The 16,877-nt window shown below is 32.0% G+C and overlaps 5 protein-coding genes and 1 long non-coding RNA gene across 7 annotated transcripts; 4 read left to right on the top strand and 2 right to left on the bottom strand.

Annotated features, from left to right (window-relative positions):
* The first annotated feature begins 1,668 nt into the window (after positions 1-1,668).
* LOC107371049 (E3 ubiquitin-protein ligase RNF146-A) lies at positions 1,669-3,210 on the top strand. Its single transcript, XM_015939005.3, has 3 exons — positions 1,669-1,916; positions 2,118-2,302; positions 2,360-3,210. Exons 1-3 carry the CDS (start codon positions 1,779-1,781, stop codon positions 2,766-2,768), a joined length of 732 nt encoding a protein of 243 aa, XP_015794491.2. The 5' UTR covers positions 1,669-1,778; the 3' UTR covers positions 2,769-3,210.
* Positions 3,211-3,409: 199 nt separating this feature from the next.
* On the top strand, positions 3,410-4,641 carry LOC107371047 (phosphatidate cytidylyltransferase, mitochondrial). Its single transcript, XM_015939003.3, has one exon. It carries the CDS (start codon positions 3,495-3,497, stop codon positions 4,572-4,574), a length of 1,080 nt encoding a protein of 359 aa, XP_015794489.2. The 5' UTR covers positions 3,410-3,494; the 3' UTR covers positions 4,575-4,641.
* Positions 4,642-4,717: 76 nt separating this feature from the next.
* On the bottom strand, positions 4,718-7,144 carry Non1 (nucleolar GTP-binding protein 1). Its single transcript, XM_015938999.3, has 4 exons — positions 6,863-7,144; positions 6,660-6,763; positions 5,672-6,464; positions 4,718-5,594 (listed from the first exon to the last, which is right to left on the bottom strand). Exons 1-4 carry the CDS (start codon positions 7,079-7,081, stop codon positions 4,773-4,775), a joined length of 1,938 nt encoding a protein of 645 aa, XP_015794485.1. The 5' UTR covers positions 7,082-7,144; the 3' UTR covers positions 4,718-4,772.
* Positions 7,145-7,401: 257 nt separating this feature from the next.
* LOC107371044 (poly(ADP-ribose) glycohydrolase) lies at positions 7,402-9,746 on the top strand. 2 transcript variants are annotated; one of them, XM_015939001.3, is made up of 3 exons: positions 7,402-8,048; positions 8,130-8,690; positions 8,760-9,746. In XM_015939001.3, exons 2-3 carry the CDS (start codon positions 8,149-8,151, stop codon positions 9,682-9,684), a joined length of 1,467 nt encoding a protein of 488 aa, XP_015794487.2. In that variant the 5' UTR covers positions 7,402-8,048; positions 8,130-8,148; the 3' UTR covers positions 9,685-9,746. The 2 variants fall into 2 exon arrangements, with proteins under 2 accessions (XP_015794487.2, XP_015794486.2); XM_015939000.3 differs by having other exon boundaries at positions 8,033-8,690.
* Positions 9,196-10,781, bottom strand: LOC107371048 (uncharacterized). Its single transcript, XR_001570734.3, has 2 exons — positions 10,253-10,781; positions 9,196-10,168 (listed from the first exon to the last, which is right to left on the bottom strand). It is a non-coding gene; the product is annotated as an uncharacterized LOC107371048 (long non-coding RNA).
* Position 10,782: 1 nt separating this feature from the next.
* On the top strand, positions 10,783-16,873 carry LOC107371046 (glycoprotein-N-acetylgalactosamine 3-beta-galactosyltransferase 1-like). Its single transcript, XM_015939002.3, has 4 exons — positions 10,783-11,340; positions 13,616-14,020; positions 14,097-14,374; positions 15,729-16,873. Exons 1-4 carry the CDS (start codon positions 11,034-11,036, stop codon positions 15,987-15,989), a joined length of 1,251 nt encoding a protein of 416 aa, XP_015794488.1. The 5' UTR covers positions 10,783-11,033; the 3' UTR covers positions 15,990-16,873.
* The last annotated feature ends 4 nt before the right edge of the window (positions 16,874-16,877 follow it).

A 16,877-nucleotide genomic window follows, 5' to 3' on the forward strand; every position in this document is an offset into this window, starting at 1 on the left:
TAACTGTTTCTGTTTTAAATCCAAGGGTTGGTCCAATGAGTGAAGTAAAAAATATTCATTTTTCAAAGCAAGTTGTGATTAATCAAGCTTATTTCAATACTTTGTATTGGTTTATTTACACTCATGATAATTTGAAATAATTATGAAAAGGCTTAATACACGATTTTCATTTAAAGATTATTGATGATAAACAATTTGTGACTAGTCATTAATTTAACTAAAGTTTAATGATTAAACTCGTTGAATTTAGTAGTGACATCTTTCGTTTGAAAATCATAGTAGAAATTTCTAACTTATTAGAAATAATTTTTGAGAAAAATTGAAATAAGTTTTGAGCCGATATTTTGAAAAATTTATTGAGTATTTATTGTTATATTATCATGGTGAGATTACATATGTATGAACCATTTAGCCTGAAAGTGGATCGCAAGTGGCTCATGTTACATTGATACAGTATAACATTGATGGTTTAAAGCTTTGGGAAATACAAGTTTACGCTTACAAAATGGGAAACATTGAAAAATCGACTTACATTTTTTTGTTTATTTTTAATTTTTATTTAAAACATTGTCCATTGACTGGTTACTGATATACCAGATTGTATACCAAAGAGAGTACTCTTTGATTTACACTTGGGCTGACATTTTAAACTTCCATGTCAACCCAGTCAAAGCTTCCAAGAATATCAATGATTGAAAAGAAGTTTAACATTTCAACTTCAGAATCATCATAAGATCTCTCAATCATATTGAAGGTTAATTTGGCTGATTACTGAAAACACAGAGTAAACTTGAGTTGTAAAGTGAAGTGACCAAGTTGACGGGTTAAGATGAAATGAATCAAGTGGTTGAAAAGAATAGAGTTAGTCCTTGAAATGAGGCCATTCAGCCCGAAAAATGGTCTTAAAATAGCATAAGTTGACCGATATTTGATTATTTCAGTTTTCTTATTGGTTGAAACCAAGTTAAAAAAATGAGTGTCTTCATTTGGAGGGAAGAGACTAAAAAAAGCTAAAAGCTGTAAGTACTGTTTAAGTCGACTGAAAATAGTAAGTCCAGCTTCGGCCTGAGCTAGTTTAGACATTTGAAAATATTTAATCCTTTAAAAGCTTGATCTTAATTTTTCACACATGTGTTATCGTGGCCCGGAAATACATTTACAGATAGTGATTGAAAAGGGCCCGAACTCTGAATATCCATGAAGAAAATGTTGATATCTAAACAAACCAATCTTAAAACCAGTCCAATCAAACTAATGAGTTACCAATAAGATTTTAATTTGAACGTTAGAATTTGAATTTTACTATCAAATCCAGATTGAATTCTAGAGAAGAAAAGATAATCTAAAATGAAAAAGTAATATGGACGAGGAAATTAAATTATAATCTGACTTATAAGCGTACATCCGATATGTAACATGTAACCTGTCTCGTATTTGGCGCCACAGTTTTGTTTATTTTTGCTTCACTTTTAAAAGTTTTAGCTAAAGCAATACAATGTAATTTATTTAACATTGGCATCGAAATTCGGTCAGGTTGATTGAGATTAGGCGTTTAAGTGGACTTAAAATTTAAAGATCTACATAATTAGTTGCTTGACCGTTTAGCAACCCAAACTTGAACTTTTACCACTTTTCTTTTATCATCTGTTAATCATGTGTTTTCGACTCTTTTCATTCTATTGTTGTGAAAACTGATGAAGTTCGTATTCTTTGCCTGTTAATCAACCAGTTAAACCTAATTTTAATTGTTATTTGAATAATTTATAAAATATTCGATCATGAGTACAGATGTTAATTGTCCAGTGTGCTTGAGTAAACCAAATATACCTGTTGTTTTGGGCTGTAATCATCTCTTTTGTTATTTATGTTTGAAGGGATCATCTAATGCACATATGAAATGCCCTATTTGTAGAAGAGTAAGTATTTTTTTATTTTTTCATTAATCCTGACTTTCTTTGTACAATATTCAGACACCTGCTTGACTCTGAGTCCTTTCTCTTAATTACTTAATCTACCTTTGGTGTTATACTCTATTCTTCTATATAAACTTGTGTATAGAAGAAAATCTTGCTTATGAATATTTTTTCTTATTATCTTTTGTTATTTTTACATCCTAGCCTTACCCATCATCCGTATTTACTAAACCAGACTTGAAAGAAAAGAGCATTCAACTGACGTCCAAATCAGCAAAATGGAGCTATCAAGGACGGGGAGGCTACTGGTTATTTGATAAACTTACAAATCGGTATATGGAAAATGCCTATCAAGACAAAAAACCGAACTGTGAAGTAGTTATTGCTGGGTAACTATCGCTGTTTGTTTTTATTTTCCTTCTAACTCACTGTCAATTTCTTTCCAGAAATTCATATGTTATCGATTTTAACAAGATGATACAATTTCGCAAAGATATACCCGGGAAGAGGCGCCATATCAAAAGAACGATAGATTTGGATCGAAATGAAATCAAAGGTGTTGCTGGTGTCTCCCAGAAATTGTTGAAAGTTAAAGTTAAAAAACAACGATGTGATGATTTAGGAGAAGGAACTAGCTCGAGCTGCCAGCCAAGTGATACACAGAATGGAATCCAAAATGATGATAATAATTGTTTATCAACTGCTGTTGCAAGATCTGACTCGGACGAAATCGACATTAAACCTGATGTTTCGAGTATTTTTCTAACCAATGTAAAAGAAGAAATAGTGGATATTATCGAAGAGGGCTTAAAAATCAAACAAGAACCCAATTTATATGATGAAGATACTCAATGATACAAAAAACTCATTAGAAGCTTGCATTCTCTATTTTGACGACGTCGCTAAGATCAGGCAAGATATGTTATAAGATATTTTTCTATGTTCTATTAAATGCATACCAAATGCATAGCTCCTCTTTGATGCATACCAATAATCTAACGTGTAAATTAGATTGTCCTAGAGTGCATTTATTGTTTAACTATTTCGTCTTTGTTTTTTGTTTTACGAGACTGTACAAAGTTTCACAACCAAGAAACTGCCATGTTCACTTCATCTCGTGTTTTCAAGTACATTATTCAAAAGTATGGCTACGTGCTCTTCTAAGTCATGAATCTTTCTCGAGTTGACGAAACACAAATATTTCTCAAAAGTATTTTCATATTGTTTGCATAATCAATCGTTTCTCTTTATTTTGTGTAATTACTGATCAGCGATAATAAACCAAATATTCATCCCATTTAGTATCAAAAACCAATTAAATAAACACTGTAAATGAAATCTTGATTATAAATCTGCTGTTTACGTCAAGTAATTGCTGTGCACTGAGCGTTCATCTGTCACTTAAAACACAAATTAAAAAAATTTGCTCAATTAATCAAAGACGACAAAATGAGTTATTTGCCCTTCCAAGTGGCGTCATCTAGTAGATGGTAGAATATTACCACATGATTTGTATTAAAATTGTTTTGATATCGATGCTATTTGTAAATATTTTCATCTTAAATTTTATTATTTTTCAAAATGTCGTTAATTACTAGTAGTTATTTGAAGAACTTGATAAGCTTTTTACCGAGTAGTTATTGTTTTGCTTTCGCTTATGGATCAGCCGTGTTCAAGCAGTCAATTTCAGCATTTGACCGATCATCATCTTCCACATCTAAATCTAAATCTTTTGCCGCCTCAGTGTTATCGAATGGCTCAGCTAAGAAAGATGCTAACATGGTTGATTTGGTTGTCGTTGTTGATGATAGCTTCGAATTCCACAGGAACAATCTAAGAAACAATGCTCAACATTACTCATTGTTGCGACACCTTGGACCTAAAGGAGTTGCTCATATTCAAGACAATTTTGGTGCTCGTGTTTATTACAATAGTTTAGTGACAATCAAAGATGACAATGGTGTAGATCGATTGATTAAATATGGTGTTATTAGTAGGAAAAATTTAATTAATGATCTATTTGATTGGGACTTCTTGTATATTAGTGGAAGACTGCATAAACCTGTGAAAATAATTCACTCTCCAAGTGATGATGGAAGCATTGCCAAAGCATTGTCAATTAATCACCAAAATGCTCTGTATTCGGCCTTATTGTTATTGAGTGAAACTTTCACAGAAGAACAATTGTTCACAACAATAGCTAATTTAAGTTATAATGGAGACTTTCGCATGACATTCGGCGAGGATAAGAACAAAGTTTCAAAGATCGTTAAACCGAACATTGAAAAGTTTCGTTCTATTTATCAACCTTACATTGGATCGTCCATCGAAAAAGGTTTATTAACATTTAATAGTAATCAACGAACTTATTTCCAAGATCTTTCACCGCGTGTGCTTTTTCATAATCTCAGTCTGTTGCCTAAAAAAGTTCAGCAAAATTTATATTTCAACTATGAAACCAGAGGAAAACTTCGAGATTTGGATGATGTTCTAATGGCAGTAGCTCAAAGTTACAATTATTCTGATTATGTGAAAAATGCAATTAGTCAAATTGTTTGGAGATCAAGCTGGACTCAAAGTGCTAAAGGAGTTTTTACAGCCGGTCTTGTCAAGTCTTTTATTTATAGCAGTAGAAAAATCATAAAAATGAACAAATCTTGAGTCATTTTGTTCTCTTATTAATTATTAAATGTTGAAATTCAAATAAAGTTTAATCCATGATTTTAAAGCTGTTATTTTCTCAAAATTTATCTTTTTAAATCCGAGTTTAATATAAGAGCATAATGAATTGAATGCAACATAAATTTTGTGTTATAACAAAACTTTAATTTAGCAGAATCATTTACAAAGATATAACAATTATCTTCTTTGTGTTTTTCCGAGTCCTCTTTTACCACTTAACAAGTGTTTGGGTTTCAAGCTGACAATCTTACGATCACCTTCACCCTTTCTGGCTTGCCGATTCCTCTTGGTTTGAGCTTTCTTAGCGATCGCCTTAACCTTAACCTTTTCAATCTCATCCCGAATACCAGATTGATCTCTTGGTTTAGTAGAGCTACTTCTCACTCTACCTTCGCTGTCTGTTCGAACCTTCTTCAAAGGTGGACCACGAGTCCTTGGCTCAGCAGCTTCAGCATAGTGAGTTCCATCATCATCTGAAAATTCAATTCCAAGTTCTTCAAATTCATGCTTCAATCTAGAAACACTTCGTTCACGTTTACGTCCTGTTCTTGGTAGTTTTGGTCTGGTTATTCCCTTCTTAAGCCAATATTCGTTCTTCAACAAGGCCTTCTTGTGCTGAATTTGACGAGCCAAAGCTCGAATCTCTTTAATTTGTTCATTTTCTTCCTCAAGATTAGGATCGTAATATCCATTTTCAATCAATTGTCGTTCTTGTTCTTCTAATTCAGCTAATTTTTTCTCCAGATCAGCAAAAACAAAATCAGCAATATTATGTCCTTCCCAGATTTCTGGAATGATATCGAACTTTTGATCTCCTTCGATATCGTATCGCTTCTTTAGATCTAGAATATAATCGTCTCCCATTTCCAATTCGATATCACGTTCAGTCTTCTTTTTAGGTTTAGCCATTTCATCGTCAAGGTCTTCATCAGAGTCATTTTCAGTTGTCATTTCAGATTTCTTTTTGAGAGCAGCTTCAGGAATGCAAGGAGGTCGTTCCTTCAATAAATAAAATGTTTCGGATTAGTTGAGTCTTTTGTGAAGCTAATAACATTCATTGTAAAATTGATTCTTACCTGTGAGTCTCTAGGAAGAGGCATAGCTACATGGAGTCTGTTAGCAACACTTTGCATGCTCTTGCTCTTCATCTTCATTTCAACTCGATGAGCAAGTAATAAATCACAAGCTTCGTTTCGTACTTCTATAACTCCTTGTTCATTGACAGTACTCATCTCTAAAATATTTACATTGTCTTCTGTTTTTATCTTTTCCAAAATGGCTTTCTTTTCCTCTGGAAGATCCTCTAATTTTACAACATCACTTTTGTTATTAACAATAAGAATGGGTTTGTTAACAAAGAGAGGTTGAAGACTTTTGAAAAGACTGATTTGATCTTCCAAGCCTACACCACATGATTCAGATGCATCAATTACATAAATAATACAAGCTCTAATGTGAGCTAAAGCTGTGATAGCTTGCATTTCAATTGTATTACGTTCCTCGAGAGGATGATCTAGAATACCAGGAGTATCAATTACTTGCCATCTAAGATACTTGTAGTCAGTATGTCCAACATAAAGAGATTTAGTAGTGAATGAATAAGGCTGAACTTCAACATCGGCTCTGGTGATTTTATTGATAAGACTGGATTTACCCACATTAGGAAAACCACAAATCAATAATGTCCGTGTATTAGGATCGATTGATGGCAAACGAGAGATGTGTTGCCGAACTTGCTCTAGGTAAATTAAACTATCATTTTGCCTTTTCATAATATTTGCCATTCGTCCCAGTGCAGCTCTTTTGAGCTGCTTGCACCGATACAAGGAGTCTCCATATTTGAGAAGCCTCACATAATCACGCGCCACGCTGAAAAAGATAAATAAGAAATGTAGACCTGGTGACTGAACTCAATGTTCATGGAAATGAACAAAGGGCTAATAAACAAAGCGATTTGATTTTGCACGCTAACGGGATTCAAAAACCAAGATTCATTGAAGTTGATGAACACTTAATACGTGCTGAATACTGAAAGCAACAAGTAAAACACGTGGGGCTACTTACTTGTCAATAAGATTACGTGCTGTGTTGATTTGACCAAGGGCCAATTTGTAATGATCTTTATCATAAAGGACATTGAGTAGATCAGCAAAAAATGGATGAATTTCCTGAGATTGCAAGACGGTGAGAAAATAAGAAAATATTAGTAAGGTGGACATATAGTAAATCACAGCAATAGTGTAGAATGAAAAGTTGGTAAAACCTACCTCAATTTTAGGAAAATCAGTTAAAATTTGGGTCAATCTATCATGGAAATTTTGTTGAGTAAATTTAACTTTTCTCATATAAAACTGCCTGATCCGAGGGATGGCATAATGTTTATGGACAACCGTAGGAGTTTTCCTTTGTGTTTTTGATAAAATAATATCAACAAAGTCCTTCGTAGAGGGCACAGTTTGAATCTTTTTAAAACTGTAATGAGACATTTTGAATTAGCACAATTAACAAAATTAATAAAATTAGCCAAACTCAACAACCCTTAAACGAGAGAAGAGTTCACTTTAAATAAAAATAAAACGTGGTTTGCAAAGAGCTTTCAATGTTTCCGGGGACCGTCTATAAATAACACTCTGTTGCGAGCTGGTTTTATTTGTTGCTTAAAGACTTTATATTTTTCACAATTGTTATTAAAAATAATTTTATTTCGATTATTGTATTTAAATAACTTAAATTTAAATTTTAATACAAATTCAATGAAGCATTATTAAACTCAAAAATCATCAGATTCAATAGTTTACATAATGAAATTGTAATGCAATGATTGCTATTTCAGTAAAAATCAAAAAATAAATTGTGCTTATTTCGTGAATTGTCTGGTCTTCATGTTATCGTTGGAGCGAAAATTGCCTCTCTGGTGTTTCATCTCTACTAGGCATTTACAATCACTCCTGCTTTAAGGTTGTTTTTCGAGTGTGTAATTTGAATCTGATTAAAATTTTCTTTTTACAAATTTGACATGATATTCCGTGTTTACTGATGGACAATTACGATCTAAGCCTGTTCTTCCACTTGACATATTCTATAAACATAATATTACTATTGTTTAGACATTGTTTTAATAACTTCAGCTGAATGTTGAATAATTTTATCCTAAATTGTGAAATATATCATACATAGTCAAAATAAGTGTAAATTTATAAGTACTCATTACAAAACGTTTGCTGTTTCTCGTGAATATCTTTATCATCTCTTTTGGTCGTTGATTGCTAGATACCCAGAATTGCTATAAAATTATTCTCACAACAAACGTCAGAAAGTTTCTTCCCATTAAATGCAAATCACTTTGATTTTTGTAGATAAAATCTTTTGCACTCAGAAGTAACAACTTGATTTTTGCATCAATCCTTAAATTAATCACATGTTTACTAACGTTTCTCCCTAAAATTGAAAGAAGTGAATGAAAATGACTCTTAATATCCATTTTGATCGTCAATCGTCTATTATAATCTGTTTTTTTCTTTTTAACTGGTTTAGACTTTGTTTAACTGTGGAAATGGACAGTGTTAATAGAGAACCAAACTGCTCAAAGCCTTTAGGTGAATTAAAACCAGGACCTGAGAGGACAATCTTTTACCAGTTACCATGGACAGAAGATGTGATACCGAAACCTAGCTCATCTCAATCTTCAACACCAATGCAAATGGAATACATTTCAATGCCTTTTAATGGAAAGGTTTGGACAGAAGTTAAAAATTTGGCCTCTAAACAGATCAGGACATCTCAACAGTTGATTGATTCAATTAAGTCTACAAATCCATCATTGAAAAGGTTTTCTTTCAATATTTTAAAACAAGTTGTTGATGAGATGAATGAAAGTGAACAGAAAATATTTTATGATGAAACTTTTCCTTTTATTATATCATCTGCTTTGGCATTACCAGATTTAATTATTCAACCTATTCCAATTTTAAAACAAAAGATGAACCATTCATTGTTTTTTAGTCAACAGCAATGTGCATCATTGCTTGCAAATGCATTTTTGTGTACATTCGATAAACCAACTAAATCCAAATTGAACCATTTTACATTTACTGAGTAAGTACCTTTAATAATTAGTACTTGTTTACACCAGAATAACTCATTCATTTTTACTTTTAAAATCAGGTTATTTACAGTGATGAGACCCGGAGCTACGAAGCGTAAATTGGAAAAGCTAAAATGTATTATAAATTATTTTAGGCGCCTTTCTAGAAACACACCAAAAGGGACAGTTACCTTTGAAAGGCGTTATTTGGAGGCAAAGAAAACACCCGACTGGTCATCATCCGAGAGCAGCTTGAAAAGGTTAATTGTTAATAACAATGGCTCGATCGAGAAAGATGGAATCGGAATGCTTCAAGTTGATTTTGCCCATAAATTGATTGGTGGAAAGGTTTTAACCTATGGGATGGTTCAAGAGGAAATACGTTTTGTGGTTAGTCCTGAGTTGATCGTCTCAATGCTATTCACTGAAACAATGCTTGAAAATGAAGCGATACTTATAATTGGAGCTGAACAGTTCAACGATTATGCAGGATATTCTGATACTTTTTCTATGGCAGGTGATCATTTTGATTCAAGACCACTAGACGAATGGGGTCGTCGTTTCACTAAGGTGGTTGCAATGGATGCTGTTTATTTTGCTGTCGACAGAGTAATAACGCAATACAATAAAAAATATCTAGATAGAGAATTGACCAAGGCTTATGTAGCTTTCATGGAGAACGATGAGATTGATGAGAAACACAGAAGTGCCATAGCCACTGGTAATTGGGGGTGTGGAGTTTATCGAGGTGATCCTCAGTTTAAATCACTAATACAATTGATTGCTGCATCCATGTGTCATAGAGATTTAGTTTATTTTACTTTCAAAGATAAACGATTATCCAATTTTGAGAGTTTCATCGCTGGTTTGGAATCCGAAAAGATCACTTCTGGTCAACTGTATAATGACCTTATCGAGTATGGCAATTATGTTTCAACGCTTGTTTCAAGACAAAATAGAGAACAAGTATTTGATTATCTTCAACGAAAGTTTAAGTCCAAATGAGTCTTTGAATGATCAAAACTGTAATCGTATTTTTCAATTAAAAATTGCATTCCTTCTAATAATCTAATCATGATGATTCAATGCTGAGCATTATGTATCTTAGATTATTCATTATCTAGATCATGTATTGCCCTTATTATGAAAATTTTCTTCTTCAAGATTAGGGTCATAATATCCATTTTCAATCAATTGTCTTTCTTGTGCTTCTAATTCAGCCAATTTTTTCCCAGATCAGCAAATCAAAATCTGCAATTGCAAAAACTTCTCATATTTCTGGAATGATATCGAACCTTCGATCTCCTTCGATATCGTAACGCTTCTTTAGATCTAGAATATAATCGTCTCCCATTTCCAATTCGATATCACGTTCAGTCTTCTTTTTAAGTTTAGCCATTTCATCGTCCAGGTCTTCATCAGAGCCATTTTCAGTTGTCATTTCAGATTTGTTTTTGAGAGCAGCTTCAGTAATGCAAGGAGTTCGTTCCTTTTATAAATAAAAATGTTTCGGATTACATGTAGTTGAGTTTATTGTGAATCTAATATCATTTATTGTTAAATTTATTCTTACCTATGAGTCTCTAGGAAGAGGCAAAGCTACGTGGAGTCTGTTAGCCTATGACTTCTATGACTCCTTGTTAAGTAACAGTACTCATCTCCTAAATATTTACATTGTCTACTCTCTTTATTTTCTCCAAAACGAGAGATGTGAACTCTTTCTAGGTAAACTGAACTATCAGACTGATAGTATATGTTAGCCTTTTCATAATATTTGCTATCCGTCTCAGTGCAGCTCTTTTCAGCTGCTTGCACCGATAAAAAGAGTCTCCATATTTGAGAAGCCTCACATAATCACGCGCCACGCTGAAAAAGATAAATAAGAAATGTAGATCTGGTGACTGAACTCAATATTCATGCATATTCAATTCAAATTTTAACAAATAAAATCTGTTAAACTAGACGTATGTTAAACAAGAGAAGCGTTTCACTTTAAATAAAAATAAAACTGGTTACACTATATGTCACATATGTTTATATGTTCCGGGACCGTTCATAAACAACATTATGTTGCAAGCTGAGTCAATTCAGCTTTCAAATGTAGTTTGTAAACAAAACAAGAAGCTTGAACACTTGATGAAGTGAAGAGTAATAACACGAGAGCTATAGTTGAGGCGGATCATAAATTGAAAGGAGTTATATTTAATTTGATATTTATTTCTCATTCTTTGTTCATCTGTTCATCAACTAAGTTCGTCTCCATGCTCAACATTAATTTTGAATCTCATTTCAACGGAACCAATGATACTGTCAACTATTGATAAGTAATTGTATTATAAAATGTGGATGTTAAAATGTTACCAATAAGTACCAAAGGAATCTCAAATGCTCATTCTTCGCGATTTTCAAGAAGTTTCATCCTAACCTTAGCTGTTGGCATGACTTTTGGTTTCAGTTTTGCATATCTCTTGTTAAGCGTTGTTACCTGGGAAAAGGTTGATCTTCTTGGTGGTACATCATACCTTATTTCCTCTCAATCATCATCATCATCACCATCATATTTCATGCACGATGATCCTCACAGTTACCAAGAAGCAGAAAATTTAATAGCCCCTCGTTTCCCAGTGCCTGGCCATATTACCGAGGAAGATGATCATAAAAGTGAGTAATCATTGAACAACATAGAAATCCGGTTGAAAAAAATTCTGAGATTAGACCATTTTTGCCTATTCTTTTTGGCATTCTCCTTTTGGATTTCCATACTTTTTAAGTTTACCCTCGAGATGATGTAATGACAGTGATGATAACAATATAAAATGAATGAATATTTCATCTTTTAAGGGTCTTTTAATGTCAATTAATCTTTCATTGAAATGCCATCTTTTTAGGCCATATGGAATCACGATCGTTTCATGTTAATACATATCCAGTTTCATCTTGATTCCTTAAAATATTAACATGTTCACAAGATGTGATTATAATAAACTCCTCCATCTTTTCATTTCTTCCTGGTCATCTTGATCCTGGTCATCATCATCTCACTATTTAAAAGTTCAGCTCTTAAATATCACTTTCTGGTCAAGCTAAAAGTCAATTGTTAAATCTATTCATCATGAAATAAGTTAAATACACGAGTTAAACATTGAAACGTGAAGCTTAATCCTCACTGATTAATGCTTCTGGTTAACATACAATTATTGTTTCACAGATCGTCTTTTTTAACAATTCATTTGACCATCAAATCCTATTCAATCTATCAATAGTTAGTTAAAATTAACAATTTCACTGTTGATTCGTTTTGATCCAAATAATACAATTTTAAGCCATTTAACCAATCACTCAGGGTTAATGAAAATTGAAACATTAACCATTCAATTAATTCAGTTAAAGCCGCAAGTCTTAATTTCATTACATTCTAATAGGCCAAGTGATTAAAATTTACGCATAAATCATTCAAATTAATCACGATAATCTATTAACCTTTCCCTGAGTTATTCAATAATTACAAAAATTACAAAATTAAGTTGGACAAAAGACAACTCTTGATTTACATTTTGAGGCTTCCTAACAAATTTTAAAACTGCTGGTTAATTGTTTGGTTTGCAACATAAATAATTGACTCAACAATCCAACCACTATGAAAATTAAACGTGAGTTAGTTTGTATTCAATGTTAATCAATTAACCTGCTCTCCTGGTCATCAAAGTTGAATTAATCACATCCAAACATTTTCATCTAATAATTCATTTCTCTCACCCTCAAGATTATTACCTGATGGAAATTGTCATTTTATAGCAAAAATTCAGTTTTTATCAAACATTTCATTATTTACTTTGAATCAAAGCGTCTAGCAGTTAAATCCATTTGACTTTTCCCCAACAATTAAATTTTTCACTGTAAATCCCAATCATTGTATTCAATGTTTACATTTTGATTCGCTCAGTGCTAAAACGCTTGGGTTGTTTTATTAATGGCATTAATTGTGCGAGTTTTTGATTTAATAAAAGAGTGTTGAATGGATAAACAGATTTGTAACAGTACACAAACTGATCATAATTATCAACTGATTGTTGTTGATGGTGATAATGGTGATGAGAAAGAGATGTTAACGAAAGTCAATTTAACCGTGAATCCTTTGCGTTTCACTTGCAATATCAACAACAATTTTTATTATTATTGTTATGAATTTAGTTGACTATTTTTTTGGTACTCTTTTGATATCGTCAATTGAAGAGGTAAAAAGCAATGTTACCATTAACTAACTAGCTTGGTGAAACAAAGTGATGGTTAACAAAGTATGATACTCAATTAGCCGCACATCCAAGTTATTAACCAAACTGTTATAACGGTTGATACTGATTACAGATACATTTCATCCATTCATGCACCATGATTTATTGGGTAATTTTTATCATTATTTTAAATCCAATAATTGTACTTCAGTTAACTAATGATAAATTTATTAATAGTTAACCATGTTGTATACTTGAACAGACCTTCAATTGTTTTTTTGTCATTCAGTTAAACATTAAATTGTTACCTTATAACCTCTTTTTGATTCAATCCATTATTGGGTTACTGTTATTCAACTTGTTTCACAGATTAATCAATTATGGTATTGAGTGTTGTGTTGATACTTGCAATTATATTTGTAATTGTTGACCATTTTGTTCAATATCTAATGGCTCAATGTCATTCAATCTTGATTAGTTGATTGTTAGAGATTAACTTTTAATGCTGATTAAATATTAAAGATTAGAGTTGAATTTTGGGTGTTTATTGCTGTTTATTATACGGTTGACTTCCGTAAATTTTGATTGTTCAGGTTTCTTGCAAGTTTGCTCATGGTGGTTGGTTTGTTTAATTTAATCTTGTTAATTTCATTTTAAGATGATTCGTTTTACTAATCACTTTTTTGTCGCTTTCACCATTTCAGGAGATTTCACCGTTGCTGATGAACTGTATAAATCTGTCCGAGTATTATGCTGGGTTATGACCAATCCTAAAAATCATGAATCCAAAGCTCGCCATATTAAAGCTACTTGGGGTAAAAGGTGTAATAAGCTGCTTTTCATGAGTTCAACTAATGATCCCAGATTGCCAACTGTGAAGTTGGACGTTGAAGAAGGTCGAGATCACCTTTGGGCCAAAACGAGATCAGCTTTTCAATATGTTTACAAGAATCACTTTGATGAAGCAGATTGGTTCATGAAAGCAGACGATGATACTTATGTTGTTGTTGAAAACCTAAGATACTTTTTATCGACTCAAAATTCATCGGATCCAATTTACTTTGGCTGTAAATTTAAACCTTACGTCAATCAGGGTTACATGTCTGGTGGTAAGTTTACTGAACAATTATCATTGAATTAACGTGAAAAATAAAGACAAATAATTAAAATCTCTTTTTGTTTTAGGTGCTGGTTATGTTTTGAGTAAAGTGGCTCTTGAACGTTTCATTGATAAAGGCATAGATCCAGCTGTTCATCCTAAACAATGTAAACTTTCAGATGATGGTGCTGAAGATGTTGAAATGGGTAAATGCCTTGAAGCTCTCAATGTCACTGCCGGTGATTCTCGTGATAAACTGGGTCGAGGGCGATTCTTTCCATTTGTACCTTCACACCATCTCATTCCTGGTCATGTTGACAAAAATTTTTGGTACTGGAAATACATTTACTATGAATCTGAAGAGGTATTTCAAAGACTCATCAATTTTTTACTTTCCATTAAATCTGTTTAGTAATATCTTCATCTAATCGGGTTCAGTCATCATGTTTTCACTTGTTGATGGCATTTAGTTCACGGCTTTTCGCAAATTATTTTATCTACTGTTAATTGACTGTCAGCGTTTGCCTCAATCACTTTTATCATGCATCATCTCAACACATAAAAGTGTATTTTTTTTGTTACATCCAAAATCCGTCAATACTTTTTATCACCTACACTGGCTTAACACTTAATCAGTTTCATAACTAACCAAGCTCATCCTGAATCTCCTTAAATTAAATTTTAAATCTGTTGGGTGAAAGAAAGAGGTTTACGAGTGGGAAAAGTTAATGACAAATTGATTCTTCTCAAGTAATATCAGTTGATTGTTTAGAAGGTTGCTAATTGAGCTTCAATTTTTACTACATTTTGTTTTCATTTAATTGGTGACTCAAAATTGTTACCTTTTCTTCATTTTCAATTTTACTTTCGCTATCATTAATGAGAGTTGAATCATCAACATCAAACTATGAATCTACAATTTACATTTTAAGGCCATTTAAATATTTTGTCATTGGGCAAAAAACAATCAATCAGATTCAAACGTAATCAATGTTCATCAGCAACAATTGAATGTCAATTTTCCTTGGGTTTTGATTCATTTTAGAGTTGAATTTTTATTCGAATCGTATTTTTAGCTGTAATTCTTGAATTATTAATAATCCTTTTCAGATCTTACATGATGATTCTATCATACCCTTAATTATGCCATTTCTGATGATAATATTTTGTTATTGAGATTTTGTTCTGTCAATAACAATTTGACACAATGTCAGGTTTTTTATTGTTGACTTCATCTTATCTGTATACCGTCATAACCATTTTTAATAATTGATAGTTTTTTGTCTTTTATACACAAAGCAATTTGAATTACAACTTAATTGTAGACCTTAACCAGCAATAATTTGTTTCTATAGTTATTCATGTTAATACAGTAACAGTTTTCAAATAACAGTTGAAATTGAAATATGAAAAACGTTTATTGTTGACAGTCCAATGTTGAAACAAAAAAAGTGAATCCTTGGATATCCAATTGAACCTCTTTTTTGAATGACTGATTTAACTGTCAATAACAATGATCAAACAAGTATTTATGATATGTATTTATATGGACCTTTCTTCCTTCCTTCCTCTAATTGTAATCATATCTTGTTAAATCCATCTGATCTGAGTTATTGTTCATTTATTGAAAGCCATTCTGACCTAAGTCTACTTTTTGTTTCATGTTAAACCTAATTTTATAAATTTTTTACTCATTTTTTGTTTCTTTTTTTCTACAGGGAATGAATTGCTGTTCAGATACTGCTATTTCTTTTCATTATATCAGCTCTGACACCATGTATGTCATTGAATACCTGTTATATCATCTTCGACCTTATGGATTATACGAGAAAGCTAAACAAAAAACGATCCAAGATTCAACCATTTACAAAGCAGCTGATTTGTCTAGTCCAATATCATTGCCATTTGCCGTATCATCATCACGAATACCAAATAATAAACCGCAAGCTGTTAATACCAGTCAAGCAATTTCAAATTAAATATTAGGATGAATAAAGAAAAGAATTCCAATTTTGAAAATCAAATGAATTATTAAAATTGGTGTTCTCGTACATCGTGCTGGCATTGTAAACATTCGTTATAAAAAGGTCTCAAAATTGGATACATTTGGTTTCATATGGGAGTTTTAGTGGAGACAAAATATTAGTTGAGGAATCCAACAATCTATTATAAATGGTGCTCAGCGTGAATGATGGATAACAATCAACAAAGGCCACAATAATTAGCCTTTTAAATTATGCCATAGCAACTCTAACTTCATCTATTTGCAGCTCTTCATGACATTTTTCAGCATTTTTCAAGTTACTATTTCCATCAAAAACAGGACATAATTTATCAAAGATAATCTAAATCATGTTGAAGCAATGTAGCAATTACAACAGATCTGACTTATGCTTTATACATGATTGAAAATAGTATTTAAACTCTTTGAGTTAGATTAATTTTGTAAAATTTGTTATTCACAAATCAAACTTGATTTAATTATCTGTCATTACCATTCCAATCAATAATTGAAATCTAAAAGGGTAATAATCTTCGAGCGTAATACATTCCTCCAAATATCACGATGTATCTAAAATATTAGATGATTAGTTTATTTTTTATAGTTTCATTTGCTTATCCATTTGTTCAACAAACATGTAAATCTTGTTTTTTCTTCAACTCAACTAACTAATAATTTCAAAGTTTGATATTGAAATTGCCAAAATAATTAATTCTTGGAAACTAGAGAAACTGTATTTGATAAAATGTCATCTATGTTGAATCTCTTCTAGTCATCTGATGAGGGAAATGTTTCTTCGAATGTAAATACGATGGTAATAAAGATTTTTTTGCATTAAAATATCTATTTCTGACAAAACAACATC

This window comes from Tetranychus urticae, chromosome 2 (genome assembly GCF_039701765.1).
Source record: "Tetranychus urticae isolate SD_2017Ah chromosome 2, NJAU_TeUrti_SD_1.0, whole genome shotgun sequence".
Taxonomy (NCBI): domain Eukaryota; kingdom Metazoa; phylum Arthropoda; class Arachnida; order Trombidiformes; family Tetranychidae; genus Tetranychus; species Tetranychus urticae.